The 15,481-nt window shown below is 41.4% G+C and overlaps 1 protein-coding gene across 1 annotated transcript in view; it reads left to right on the top strand.

Annotated features, from left to right (window-relative positions):
- LOC135546763 (leucine zipper protein 2-like) overlaps window positions 1-15,481 on the top strand; it is a 195,853-nt gene that overhangs the window by 103,852 nt on the left and 76,520 nt on the right. The window contains exons 2-4 of the mRNA XM_064975403.1: window positions 8,284-8,401; window positions 12,411-12,481; window positions 14,053-14,134. Of these exons, the coding sequence (XP_064831475.1) occupies window positions 8,284-8,401; window positions 12,411-12,481; window positions 14,053-14,134 (271 nt within the window). The remainder of the gene's footprint in view (window positions 1-8,283; window positions 8,402-12,410; window positions 12,482-14,052; window positions 14,135-15,481) is intronic.

Below are 15,481 nucleotides of genomic sequence, written 5' to 3'. Positions count from 1 at the left end.
TTGGCACACTGAGAGATATTGATATCATACAACCATATAAAAGATTCATACCACAGTTTATATTTATTTAACTAAGCAAGTCAGTTAAGAAGAAATTCTTATTTTCAATGACGCTCTAGGAACAGTGGGTTAACTGCCTGTTCAGGGGTAGAACGACAGATTTGTACCTTGTCAGGTCAGAGGATTTTGAACTCGTAACCTTTCAGTTACTAGTCCAACACTAACCACTAGGCTACCCTACCGCCCCACATTCTATTCTATATGGCGCATGTTTTACAAGGCCGTAACAGCATTCTAAATGAAGAAGAGTAAACGATATCAGTGGATTTCAACTGAATACAAGATGTTATGTTCAATTCTTTTTTTTTGAACGGGGCTGAATGCTACTCGCACTATGACTTTTTCTTCCTACACATTTCTGCCTGGTTGGTAGGTGTGTACTGCCTTTTCAGCAGCCTAAATTTTCTTTGACTGAAAAGGTGGTGTTCTCTCTCTCTCTCTCCCACACAATGAAAGTCTATTATCTATAGCCTCAATAGAGAGATACTTTGTAGCTTTTGATGTTTGGCAGGTGTGCCTTTCAAAGAGAAGAGTAAAGGCATTCCGCTTGATTGGAACACAATAATTGCACAGGGGTTTCTCAACACAAACCATTACAGGAACTGGATGTTGGTGGGCGCTGCATTCAAAACACTCCATATCAAAGATTTAATGGGAGCTGGCAACCTTGGTCAAATCTAGGGATATCTTTTTAACACCCTCTTTGTAAAATAGGCCCCAGTCGAGAGCTTCTGCATGCTACCACAGGAAGGGAGAGTGAGTCACAACTCGTCTGTAAATCAGGCGGGAAGGAGCAAGACGCTCCTTGTCTCTTTGTGTTCTAGGGCGTATTTCTTAAAGGCACAGAAGACAGTTTGGGTTTTACATTTGTCAGAAAAAGCGATTCCTCCTAGGTTTTTTTTCTCCCTTCGCCGGATAACACTTTAATGCAGGCTGCACGTCTAGACGGCTCGGGCCAAGTGTTATTAAATAAAGCATGCCGTTTTGAGATGTGGCCACAGCTGGGAGGATGGTTTCATGTTGAACGTCTACTGTGAAAATGATTCAGAGTGTGCATGACAGAGGGGAGAGCAGACAGAATGCTGACAAGCTCTCACCTCCAAGCAAGTACATTTGGTTTACCTTGAGATAGGCTTAAACCTGGAATCCTTAATGGTGAAACAGCCACATCCATCCGCACTATGAGGTTGGAATAATATTGTGAAATTGTAAAAATGATGATTATGCCATTTTAGTGTAAAAGCTGTTTGAAAAGGCTGCTCTTTTGTTGGAATGGAGTTTTGGCCTGCCTGTTGCCATCACCAGGCGGTAAAATAGTTAATAGACCAAGAAAGAGAGTTTCAAACCTCTCTGCCAATAACAGGTCGTTTTTAGTCCCCCCCCCCCACTCAGACCACACCCAGACAGTCCTAGCAAAATTCTTGCTTGAGAAAATGCTGGCTGTATTTCTATATATTGAAGGTTACATATCTTGAAAACTTGATTGCTGACATGCAAAACATATTGTGACTATATCAACAATGGACTAATGAAACAAATACCAAAAGATCGTTTTTGGGGTGGAATTTTCCTTTAAATGTCATTACATCCATTTATAACTATTGTGTTATTCATATACAGTATGTAAATGAATGCCCCCAAAAATAATACTGTCTCCACATAGGGAATATCAGAATGGAGTGTTTAACATCAAGGGAAGTAATTGGCATACATTTATGCATGAAAATGCCTGCAATAAATTATTGAATTATTAATTTATTATGCTAAGTATTTCTATTTCAATGTCTTCAAATTTGAACACTGTAGAATATTAGGCAATTTAAGTGATGAACAAATTAGCTGGCCTTGCTACGGGAAAGAAGAAGCATATTGCGAGAGAATCCTGTTCACTTCAGATAATATGGGGCTTTCACTTCCTTGGTCAGATTATTGTAAAACTTCTCCACAATCAAGTCCATTGTATCAGTTGCTGTGTACCAGCTTGGGTTGGGTGACACTGAAAATGGTCTCATATATCGACAATGCATCTTTATCCTGCACATGGATAATCAGGGGCCATTTTGGGGTCGAGCTGTTCCCCAAAGATCCACCCTAAGATCATTTGGTCCGGTTGATCATCGAAGATGCAGGCCAGGTCAGTTCAGCCAGGGGATTTTTCATTTTTAAATGTAACTTTTATTTAAAATGGCAAGTCAGTTAAGAGCAAATTCTTATTTACAATGACGGCCTACTCCGGCCAAACCTGGACGACGCTATGGGAGCCCTATGGAACTCCCAATCACGGCCAGATGTGATACAGCCTGGATTTTACACAATACTCACAGACACACACACAGAATTACCTCAGAACTTATTTGGGTGGCCTCTTGAAGGGAAAAGTTAAAACTAGGTCATCTAGGACTCACTCAATAGAATAGTTCATCTAGCTCAAGTTTCGTTTAGTCTTGTCACGGTTGTATGGGGGCCGCAGACTGGGGAAAGTCAACCAACGGAACTGACACTACAATCTTGTCATTCCAAATGAAAGGTCAAATATTTCATTCTCTGCTCTAAAAACTAGTCTGCAATGTTAACACAAATGAAAGTAAAATGTGCTTATTTCTACCTGGTAAAGATAGTTGAACATTTTCAACATATTTCTTGGAACAGCTAATTTAGTTTTAATTACGGAATATCATCAGAATACTGTTGACTGTATCTGTGAAAAATGTATCAGTCAATTCGTTAATCAATTAATCAAAGGTTTTCAGGCCCATTCATAGTAGGTCACTGACAAAGAAATTGGGTCATCACATTACAAAAAAGCACACACATAAAATTACACGCCACTTTGAAAGTTCGTAAATAATTTTCATCAATTAAAAAAGCTGATTCGTTTTTTTCATTGGCATGCACATTTACATTTTAGTGTCTCATTTAGTCTCAGAACCACCACTCTTTAATTTCAGATATAAATCACAAAGAAAAACAAATCAATATGAAATGGAGAACATTCATCTCATGCAAGACCTTGGAGGGAGATACAATTGGATATTTTATTTCATATCAAACAACTCTGTTAGCTGGCATTGGATACTGTCACTGAATATGCCATGGATCAATATACTTTAAAATATGAGCAAGCGATCCTTTTTCAGGGATATATTACCCTTTTGGACTGCGTCACGTTGTGTCCACCATTCTTAGGCGTCGTCTTACCAACATTTGATGCCAAATTAGCTTCTTCTAAACCCATTGTTTTACCATGTCCGTCAACCAAACAATAAAAGAAGATTTTGTGCCAGATAGCCTGACAACGCAATTAATATTCCCTGCTGTCTGCTATGTTTATACAAGACAAGAGTCAGTAAACATGACGGATTGATTTTGTCACAGGTGTTGGGTGGTAGTCACGCTTGGGTAGAGAAATAAATGAATTTTTTGACAAGCCTCGGGCAGTCCCCCTTATTACAACTATTTATTTGCACCCTCTTAATGACACAATTAATCCAGCCTGAACTTGGAGGCACTATATAAACCGCTGTCTCCTCATAATCTGCATGACAGCAAGAAAACTCCTATACTTGACGGGTTAAATGCTAGCACTTACAAATAAACTCCTTCTATACTTGACGGGTTAAATGCTAGCACTTACAAATAAACTCCTTCTATACTTGACGGATTAAATGCTAGCACTTACAAATAAACTCCTTCTATACTTGAGGGGTTAAATGCTAGCACTTACAAATATACTCCTATACTTGACGGGTTAAATGCTAGCACTTACAAATAAACCCCTTCTATACTTGACAGGTTAAATGCTAGCATTTACAAATAAACTCCTATACTTGACAGGTTAAATGCTAGCACTTACAAATAAACTCCTATATTTGACAGGTTAAATGCTAGCATTTACAAATAAACTCCCATACTTGATGGGTTAAATGCTAGCACTTACAAATAAACTCCTATACTTGACGGGTTAAATGCTAGCACTTACAAATAAACTCCTATACTTGACGGGTTAAAGGCTAGCACTTACAAATAACTCCTGTTGTTGGTTTTGTAGCTTGTTCGTCGTAAAATATGTTCCCCTTCAGTTTATTTGCCACACAATATTGGTTTCGATGTGCATTCTTAAATGTGTGTTATCGGATGGGGATATTTCCATCCAGCTACCGGGCAACTCTTAATAAATCATAAGAAGACATTTCTAAATGTATTTACTAAGAAACAAAGCGAAAGTAGTCTATGATCAGTAAGACTGAGTTTACAAAAGATTAGGAATACCTGCTCTTTCCATGACATAGACTGACCAGGTGAAAGCTATGATCCCCTTATTGATGCCACTTGTAAAATCCACTTCAATCAAGGTAGATGAAGGAGAGGAGACAGTTTAAAGAAGGATTTGTAATGCTTCAGACAACTGAGACTTGGATTGTGTATGTGTGCCATTCAGTGGTTGAATAGGCAAGACAAAAGATTTAAGTGCCCTTGAACAGGGTATGGTAGCAGGTGCCAGGCGAACTGGTTTGTGTCAAGAACTGCAATGCTGCTGACTTTTTCACGCTCAACAGTTTCCCATGTGTATCAAGAATAGTCTACTACCCAAAGGACATCCTAAGGTTTTGTACACTCAGTGTCATTTTGTGTTCATATACTATCTACAGATTGTCCTCACATGGGCCACAATTGGAATTCTTATTATTCATATTCCTTGTATTATCATACATCCTTACAACTGGTGTGTCTGGTGTGAGTAGGATCCTTTCAAGTACATCCATTAATATCAATGTATACCTTGTTTATTTTAAAACAAAGATTTATGAATTTTCATTAGGTCATTGATTTTTTTATGAAATATTGCCAGCTACAGTACAGTGTCTTGCAAAAGTAGTTCTTCAAATTGTATTGTGTTACAGAGTTGGATTAAAAGGGATGTACTTAATTGCCAGTTTTTGTCAAAAATCTACAACAGATATAAATATTTAGAGATGCCTTCGTTAATGATTTATTAAGCATTGCACGGTAGCTGGATGGAATTATCCCCATCAAATGAGCTACGCTTATTTTTGGTTCCTCTTTTAATCCCTCTAGTAGTGCACAGCCACATGTATGAATTCACAACTGAAAACTGTGCCCGCAACACCAGTGTGCATAAGCGAGACAGGCCTACATACTGTTTTTCTGTACACTCACAGAAGGCTTCGCTCCATCACCTCCTACACATCATCTCCACACGTTGACTGCCGTGGCGTTGCCCAGAGAGGCTGAATGATCTCATAAGCTATTAGCCGTTATTAAAAAAAGGCCCGGGTCAATAGCTGGTAACCGGTGCTACGATAGAGCGTTTACAGGCCAGTGCTGTCAACTGAACTGAAGACCAAGCTGCTTCTGCAGCTGCTCTCTAGGCAGAGAGGGAAAGTGGAAGGGCCTTGCTACCTTCCCCTTATTGAGCTGTTGTTTTGCTGTTGATTGTAGACCTCAGCACTTTTCCCTCTCCAGGCCCACGGCTCAGCACTTGGCAGGGTCAACCTCATATAACTCAGAAACTTGCTGTGATTTCAAGGCTAGAGAAATGTTTGCCCGCAAGAAGTTAACGCAGGATCCACCAATAAATGATGATGCTCCTCATATAGGAGAAAGCTAAATCTTTCTTCATTTTTTTTTGCGTGTGGCACTTTTCATTATTTCGAGCCAGTCGTGTTTTACTATCTTGACTTAAGATGCTAGATCAAGATGGATATAAAAGAATGTGGAAATTGCAGAGGCCCAACTAAAAAATATTTAATTAATGTGATCACTGGCGGCAGAATTCTGAGGACAGCGGCCTCGTATCTGATCATAAGACTGTTTGTCAGACAACCCGATTCTCATTAGCACACTTTTCTCTCGTCCAACAGATCCGTGAAAGCGCGAGGTTCCCCGGACGCTGGTGTCGGGGAAAGGTCATGACATAATTGTGAATCTGCCGCCATTTTTGGCAGTAGTTAACAGTTAATTTCGGACCATGCGCAAAGTTTTTTTTACCGTTATCTGTGACTCTTCATGTGATATAGCTAGTTCTGTTTCAGTGGGCCTCAAATTACGAGTCTTATTCATTTCCCTCCCACGGATGGGCCAATTCCATTGGGTAATGAATAAGCTGGCAGACAGGGAGTGATTTCCCCATCTCTCTGTTGCGTGAGCCTGCAATAGATTTCACAGATGCCATATGGTGGCAACTCATGCGCAGGATGCATTACAGCATGTTATTTATTTATTTCTTAGGTGCTGCTTTTCTATTACTGATTTATGTGCTATTGTGCTTGATCCGGTGATGGGGTTTGTGACATGAGGTGCATGAGACTTTTGGAACAAGGCCCCAGGTCGAACGGGTGGGGAGGGTGGGGAGCCCTCTCGGATTCAGCCGAATATGGCGGGCAGCAGTGTTGCATTTCAAAAGCACAAGGAAATGACACAGTATATTTATTTTTCCACACCTGGTCCCCAAAATCCACTCTCAGAGGGGTTTACAGGAAAGCTCATTAAGCTGCATGGCGGGTTGTTGTTTTTCTCCAGACGTTAAGTAACATTTTCTTGCACTTGGGGCTCTACTCTTTCCTCTGGAGCTTCTAGCGTAAGAGAAAGCAATGCCATTTGGGTGTTTGTCTTACAGGCATTTCGGCAGTGTTGGAAGGATGTTGTTTTTCCCCTACACTTCCTGGTTTCTGGTTTTGATTGTAGAGGGCCCTTGATGTTCTTGTGACTTGTAGAGATCGCGCTTTTATTGTCTATTTGCCACCTTAAATTAATGTCAAATTAGGGGAGTAGTTAAAGTGAGATGTTTAATGTTTTTGTAACACAACATTTGCAAATAATGATTACATTCTGGGGGGGGTTGAAAGCAATCAGTGATGCACAGCATGTCGATATAAAATTGACGACCGGTTGCGTCGAAAACCACTGGCCGACCAGCTTGATCTTGAGGAAGTTTCCAAAAGATTGATTCATTTATTTTTTGTTTGTAAATGAGCGTGTTGCGTTCAATAAACATAGATTTCTAATCTGATATCGGCAGTTGGCACTGGGGAAGACGTAGGCAAGCTGCAATGTCTTTATCTATGACCACAAATATGAGAGAGAGAGAGAGAGAGAGAGAGAGAGAGAGAGAGAGAGAGAGAGAGAGAGAGAGAGAGAGAGAGAGAGAGAGAGAGAGAGAGAGAGAGAATATCACATGGCTAAGCGTAGCCCCAAAGGGCCAGAGCTGTCAGTTTCTTCTTCACCTCTTTATTTGCCACTCCTGAGCTTTCACTCTCTATTCCCTACTCCTCCAACCACGGGGTCCCCTAACTCTACTTCACTTGGCTGATGTGAATGCTTGTCGTTCAAGAGCCACATGTCTGTTATATCAATAGGTAAGCTAGTAAGGTAAGAGACGCATACCCCTAAAATAGTACGCAAAGGGTATGGACAAAGTCGAACGGAATCTTTTATCAGTATACCCAGCAAACAAAAATTTGTTATGTGAAAGTTCCCAGAACTTTCCCATAATGTTCTATGGTGGTTGTTATATAGATTTATTTTTCCAGAAAAAAAAAATGTTTTTCAAAAAAAAAAATTGAGTGTTTTAGGGATGCTATTGTCCTAATGTTAGATAAAACCCTAACTATAACTTAATGGGAATCTTAGCTAATGTTCTGGAATGTTCCTGGTTGTATCATATGGAATGAATTCATTCAGAATTCTCAGACAAGAATGTAATGACCAAATTTTGATGCACATTTGCACAAAAAGTAATGTTTGCCTCTTGGCAAGGTCACCATAAAAAATGTGCTCATTTACATTTCAATAGTTTGATTTATAAAGAAATAGAAAAGGCATTTGACAAATGGGTTTCTGTGGATATTTCAGTCTTTTTGACAGTTGGATTATTTGTACTTAATAGAAATGCAGAGGCCGACCTCTGGTCAAATGACACATTGGAGTAAAACACTTTCCCAAATTGACAAGGTGATTGAAGTGCTTTTTTTTTATCTCGAAACCAAGGACTGAGCATTGAGTAGATATTAGTGTGTTTGTACTTCTTTACCCTTTTGCTCTAATGACACAACACTTTTAGTCCGCTTTAACGCCGTCTCATACTCCCAAGGGTGCCAATAAAAACTGATTCCCTCAGGCGGTGGACATAAAGTAGTGAAATCTCTCTCTCTTCTCTCTCTTCTCTCTCTTCTCTCTCTTCTCTCTCTCTCTCTCCCTTGACAGACAAGGCTATGAGGGGCTGGAGCAGAAGCTGAAGGAGGTCTTCACAGAGCGGACTGGCATCCTGCGTCAACTCTCCAAGACTACAAAGGAACTGGACAGCATAAAAGGCAACCTTCAGGTTAGAGCCCCACTGTTTCTTTTCTGACAGATTATAGTGGGATGTTAAAGAAAGGTGGATGGCTTTGAGTGCCTTTGGAACCATGGGGTTATTTCGAAAGGCTGTGTTTAAGAACTTGGTTTAAAATGGTTTAGAGATTCAGCTGAGCCTGTGATCCACTTTTTCTCATCCGCTGTCCTGGGGTATAATGAGCCCCTACATACCTGGGGCCTCGTTTATTAAAAGCAAATAAGCAATATGTTCTGCGTTTTTGGACCATCCCTCCACCTGATATGAATACGAATTGGAAGTGGAAGTCCTGTAGTTGAGGTGCAGTTGTAAAAACTGGAAAATTACACCAAGGTGGAAGGGTTGAGAAATCTGTCTCTACACTCTTCGGGGGAAAAAAGGGTTCTTCAGCTGTCCCATAAGAGAACCCTTTTTTGGTTCCATGTAGAACCCTCTTTAAGGGTACTACATGGAACTAAAAGGCTTCTACCTGGAACCCCAAAAATATTACTCATCAGGTTACCCCATGGGGATAGCCGAGGAACCCTTTCAGGTACTAGTTTGCAGAAGATTTTTAATGATATGATCAAGTGTCTTTTCGCGACAGGACGTGCATGTGTGGTGCTGATGGGGGATGTTTATATTACATTATTTTTTTGCTTCAGTGCTGTATTTGACATCTTTCAAATACTTTAGATGTGCTTGACTGACATGGCCTTGCTCAATGGAGCCAATGGAATAGTTCAAACGGTGCTAACCCAGTCCACCTGGAACTCCAGGCAGACTCAAGCTAATACTGAAATGATTTGAATGACCCAGGTCTACTTTAAAGGGTATCTAAGCTTCTACCCTTGACATCTACCACAGCTCGATGTCATCTGTTTTTGACATACAGATCCGCCAATGCTGTGTATACAGTATGTTGTATGTACATGTACGTTACAGCGTTACTCTTTCCTGTGAGCACAGTGCAGAATAGGAATGACAGAATTGGGGAATGACAGGTGATGAGAGGTAGAAGATGGAAATGTATGATAAAGATCATCACTCCCATAGTGGATGCTGAGAATTGGTAAATGCACAGCTTGGATGGAAGACCACGTAAACATAGCTAATCCTAGATCTTGAGATTCCAGTGTAATTTGGTTGTTAAATTGTATACTGCAGCAAGGCAATACATTTTTCTCTGATACATCTGTATATCGCCACTGATCGGGGCTGCAGTCGATTCCATTTCAGTTCTCATCAAACAAGTAGGGAATGAATTGAATTGAGCAAATAGATTGAAAAAGACGTTCGGTTGTATGAGTATTTTCAGTCCAAATTCTACTTTCAACATCCTGTGTCCCACAGAGAACCAGCAGACACATATGTCTCTCAGATGTTAGCCAGGGTACCGTTGTCACATAGTCAGTCTTGAATGGAATCTCTTTTGCCAAATTTGGTGGCAGTTGTCCCTTGGGTTTGTCTGGGCCACTGTGTTCTTTTTAGTGGGCTTGGATGGCTGTAGACCCTCTGACTGATTTGGAGGGCTGGAACAGTCAGAGTCAGGGGGTCAATTTCATTTCAATTTTAATCAATGACTTCCCAATTAAAACCCTGTGAACTTGTATGACATGTAACCTGGTGTCACGTCTACTCCCGTTCCCTTTATCTGGCACTTGTTGTCGCCAGTTTACTCATTATTACGCACACCTGCCACCATTGTGACGCACACCTGTGCCTCATGAGACTCACCTGGACTCCATCACCTTCCTGATTACCTCCCCTATATCTGTCACTCCCTTTGGTTCTACCTTTGCGTACACGGTACGCATCACCAAAGGGAAACAACAGGGATTTTTTTGTGCGTTTTTACTGGTGATGTCGGGTCCAAGGGAAGCTGCCGACGCAAAAGGGGATGCCTCAGCTGGCTCGTCAGGCTTCCATGCCTCAGCTGGCTCGTCAGGCTTCCATGCCTCAGCTGGCTCGTCAGGCTTCCATGCCTCAGCTGGCTCGTCAGGCTTCCATGCCTCAGCTGACTCGTCAGGCTTCCATGCCTCAGCTGGCTCGTCAGGCTTCCATGCCTCAGCTGGCTCGTCAGGCTTCCATGCCTCAGCTGGCTCGTCAGGCTTCCATGCCTCAGCTGGCTCGACAGGTTTTCAAGCCTCGGCTGGCTCGTCAGGCTTCCATGCCTCAGCTGTATCGTCAGGCTTCCATGCCTCAGCTGGCTCGATAGGTTCTCAAGCCTCGGTTGGCTCGTCAGGCTTCCATTGCCGAAGCTACCGAGGATGCCTCAGCTAGCTCATCAGGCTTCCATGCCTCAGCTGGCTTGACAGGTTCTCAAGCCTTGGTTGACTCATCAGGCTTCCATGCCTCAGCTGGCTCGTCAGGCTCCCATGCCTCAGCTGGCTCTACAGGTTCCCGCACCTCAGCTGAATCTACAGGTTCCTGCACCTCAGCAGAAGCGTCTGGCCCGATCCTGGTAGTCGGGACCGTCCCTCTGGTCGGCGTCCTGCGGCAGGAGCCGCGTGTCAGGGAGGGGGTACTGTCACGTCTACTCCCACTCCCCCTCTGTGGCACTCGTTGTTGCCAGTTTACTCATTATTATGCACACCTGCCACCATCGTTATGCGCACCTGCGCCTCATGAGACTCACCTGGACTCCATCACTTTCCTGATTACCTCTCCTATATCTGTCACTCCCTTTGGTTCTTTCCCCAGGCATTATTGATTCTGTTCCTGTGTTATATGTCTGTACACTATTTGTGTTTCTTGTTTTGTTCTATGTTTCTTTTAATTATTAAATTCCCTCCCTGTACTTGTTTCTCGACTCCTAGTGTACCCGTTACACCTTGGACAGCATGGGTTCATGGTGTTGTCCTCCTGACAGTTTTTGGTGGCATTCATGGTCCCTTGGTCGGGTCTGGCTGGCACTGTGTGTCTGTCTAAGCTACCACTGTCCTCGGGTCAGGCTTTGATTTCAGTTAGCTACTGTACATTATGTGCAGACTTGGATGGCAGTGTCCCCAGTGCCTTGTACAAATGTACCGGGCAAAGCAGGTGGTGGGAGATGAAGGGAGAAGCGAGGGGGGATGGATCTCTTATTAAAAAGGGGGAAACAATCAACCGTAACTTTTTATAATAATCCATTATGTATGTGTAACTGAGTAACCTTTCTGGTGGGGATTTACTGACCTTAGTGTTTATTATTTTAATTAGACATCACTTGGGTGCTGGGTCAACCCTTCATAATTAAACTTTGTCTGATAGATCTTTGATTCTTGGCAGTTGCTCTGTGGTGTGCAAGTATAGGGTTTAATGGGGGCCATTCCTTTGCACTTATGGAGGTACCCTGGTTTGTTATGGTAGTGTCAGCACCTCTCTAAATCAAATCCAGATGGGATGCACCCAGATTAAAGTTTTTGTGATACAGAAATATGTTTTTTTTCTGAATGTGTCTTCTTATTATTATACTGAAGCACATTTTTAAAACTGTTCTGTAATCTCGCAGAGCTGCAATTATTGAACTCCAATTATTGTGTTTATGGAAATGAGAATCAAATGTATTATTAACAAGATACTGTACCACTTGAATCTTCTATAATTGTATTCAAAAGTTTCTCTGCCAGAGTTTTCTTCCCCAAAAAGTGTCAGATTCATAATTACACTCCAACCTGAATATAACCTATATGAGTTCCTACAAGCTTATAAATAAACTACAACTTGTTGTATCACAATAAGTATTTTCGACTACCCTCGTAAAAGCATAAACATCAATCTATGAGGGGTTACACAATATGGACGAAAAATAATAATCATTATTCGCATCTTTTTTTGCCTGAGTATAGACTGTATGACAGCTTGGAGCAACATGTGCATTTACACTCAAAAGGAGAACTGTTGTTTTCTTTTCGTTCCTACTGTATGAGGTCTTTGAATCAGCTCCTTCACTTTGGAGTGTTGGAGTGAGCCTGTGAGTGGTCATATAATAAACCAATTTCTCTTGTGAGACTGAAATGCTCTCCTTCCTCATTTCTAGACACTGAAAAATGATGACTCCGTGACCAAGAAGGATGTCCAGAGAATCCTGGACCTCAGCCACAAGCAGAGGTAGCTCTAACCTTCTTAACCATTTGCTATTGCACATTGCTACCACATGGATTATTTTGAAGAGCAACATGACTTTTAATTACTTCTATGGTGCAAGCACAACGTGATTTTACCTGCAATTCAGCCTTTGGTATACACCGTATATACTTATACCCTACTGCTTTATACATAGCAAACCAACATATCAACAACACATGACAATCATAAACAAACCATTAGACAATGTTTTATTGGAGCAATGGCTCCTGGTCCACAGACAATTTGTGCGGCCACCTGCGTTCCACTTTAAATCCGATTAATCCTGCATTTGATTCGTTCCTTTGCCAAGAATGATTATCAAATGACTTCCTCACGAGATATCCAGGCAACTGAGTTATGGAAAATCATTTGTTTTTGACACCTTTCAATCATGTTTTTGATTGCTTTGGGGGGAGTAATAACTAGCAACTCTTCTAATGTGAAACCATGGTAGCCACATCCTCAAGTCAACACATGTCGGAACATTTACAAGATGCTGTCATTCCAGGTTTAGAAATGTTATTTAATTAAGACACTGTAGCCTTTATAAAAGCTGAAAACAGACATATTATAGTCAGCAACATGAAAAAACACAAACGTTAACCCTCGTCCTTACCACCACATTTGACCTAATCGTGTACATAACCAATTACTATATTTAATCTGCAAATATACAGACAACTTGAGGGGCCAATGAAATATACAGAGGGGTGTGGGAAGACAGTACTACAAGTCAAACATTCTGTCCAGTTTACTTTTGTGCTTTGGTTAATAAAGCAAATAACTGCCTTCCCACAAATACCCATAATGGGTTATGCACTATTTTATACACAGTCCAGTGCTGTGTTGCCTGAGGAAAATGTCACTCAGAATAATTTTGGGTTGTTTGTAGCCCATAGGCAAATGTCTCTAAATATCGGTGAAGCGTATTTACAGCACCAAATGTTGTTGGACCCTCCTTAAATGTCAACCTCAAATTCATTCCACGCTAACTTCTTAAAAATGGTTCTGTCTACCCTTAAAACGTCATAGTGCTGGTTTTAGGGTGAGATCAGAAAAATGAAATCCCAAGTAGCGGAAAAGAAAAATGTTTGCTTGACTGGGCTCATGCCAACAGACACAACCATTGGCATGTGAAATACGACAGGGCATCGCAGTAGTGAAGAGAGACTTTTCCTTCTGAGATTGACACACAGTGCTGTTGACTGCAGATGCTGCTCCTCGACTGCACAATTGATAGACCATGACCATGTCATATGTAGTTAAACTCTAAACCTACACTAAGCCCAGTGAAAGGGAATAATTCTTTGCTGCTGTAATCGTACACCGGCATTCTGGATTGAAGTTTGGTATTTCGTCACGCATTCTATCACAAATGTTTGGTAGAAAAAATAAGCATGAATTGATTTGATGATTTTCATCCTATTCAGTGCTCAGTCAGTCAGTGTTTGAGATACTATTACTACTGCCTCGCCACTGCGAGAAGTCAGAGAAGAGTTGGAGAGGAGAAGGATAGGTGCTAACTGAGTGTTTCTCACCTTTCCTCTCAACAGGGAAGAGATGAAGTCCCTCCAGACTGCATTGCAGAAGCAGCTGGACGAGGCAACGGAACAAGCCGAGAAACAGCAGGCCACAGTGAGTAGGAGCCCTTGGTACACCTCACTCCTCTAACCTCCCCCTTGTCACCTGTCACCCAGGCCTGTGAGCGCCCGTCACCCATCTCATTATCTAGCAGCTATCTCTCCTGACTGGTCCCCTTACTCCCGCCACTTAATAACCAGTCTGGGAGAGTGAGAGAGCTCGGTGTAACCCAGAAATAGGAAGCATAGTGAGGGAGGTCCTTCTGCTCTCCACTCTCTCCTCAAAGGATAGGTTTCTGATAAAAATTATTTGTTTTGTAAAAGCTAAACTTGACAGGATGGAGTATGTTTTTCCATAATGGTGATGAATAATTTCAATGAAACACACCTGTAGAGTACGAGTATAAGAAACACTTAATAGACCAGGCGCCTTTTTAATATTTTTTTCCTTTTGTTATCCTGTCATAAACATTGCTTTTCATTCGCCAAGTATTCCAGGCCTCTATCCATCATGCAACTCAGTCCTTTTTCTATTGTACTTGGCTGTCATTCTACTATAAATTATATTCTACTCAAGTTGCATTACATTGCCAAGCTATTTCGACGTCTGAGAATAGCAGGCTACAAATGAACTCCGATACCACACATGCAGTCATGGTTAGACCTACTGTATGAATTGGACCTATAGGTAACAGTTTACTGTAGGCCCCCAATGTATAAATTAATTTTATTGTAGGTCCCCTATGTATGCATTTACTGTAGGCCCCCACAATGCCTTTCTAGCAGCTTGTTATAACAGCTACAAAAGCTTATAACATCAGTAATTAACATGATACTCATGTGGAGCCTTTTTCATACCTACTGTATAGATTAGACCCTAGCTGTTTTTATTCCCACTTCCCAAAGATATTTACTGCTGCATCTCTTGTGGCTATCTGGTGAACCTCTAATTCCCCCTCAAAACAAATGAAAACCAACGGGATGCCTAATTAATGTCCCAAACAGACCGTGAAATGCTTTTGAGATATTCAATATTTGCTAATAAGAACAACATGGCCTGAAACAAGTGTGGACGTCTTGCAATGGGTGTCTGTCTTATTTTCAAAGTGCATAACAAGGGGGGCTGGTGTTGCTAGCCAACAATCAAACTGTTGTTGTTGAAATTTTCATGTTAAGATGAGTGACAAATCCCTGGTGTAGGGAGAAAATTATGGTCTATATTTATGGAAAGTGTATTGGCTACTGCAATGCATCAAACCAATGCCTGTCTTTTCACAAGGGGAATTTTTTTACGAGGTTACCAGCCGGTTACTACATTTCTGGAATAGCACAAAATAAGTGTTGTAAAGTTGAGTTTCTTGGTTGTATCATATACAGCATAACTCTGCTACTGCCACTATTC

This window comes from Oncorhynchus masou, chromosome 1 (genome assembly GCF_036934945.1).
Source record: "Oncorhynchus masou masou isolate Uvic2021 chromosome 1, UVic_Omas_1.1, whole genome shotgun sequence".
In the NCBI taxonomy this organism is placed as follows: domain Eukaryota; kingdom Metazoa; phylum Chordata; class Actinopteri; order Salmoniformes; family Salmonidae; genus Oncorhynchus; species Oncorhynchus masou.
The sequence above is the reverse complement of the archived record's forward strand: the minus strand, read 5'-3'. Positions and strand labels throughout refer to the sequence as shown.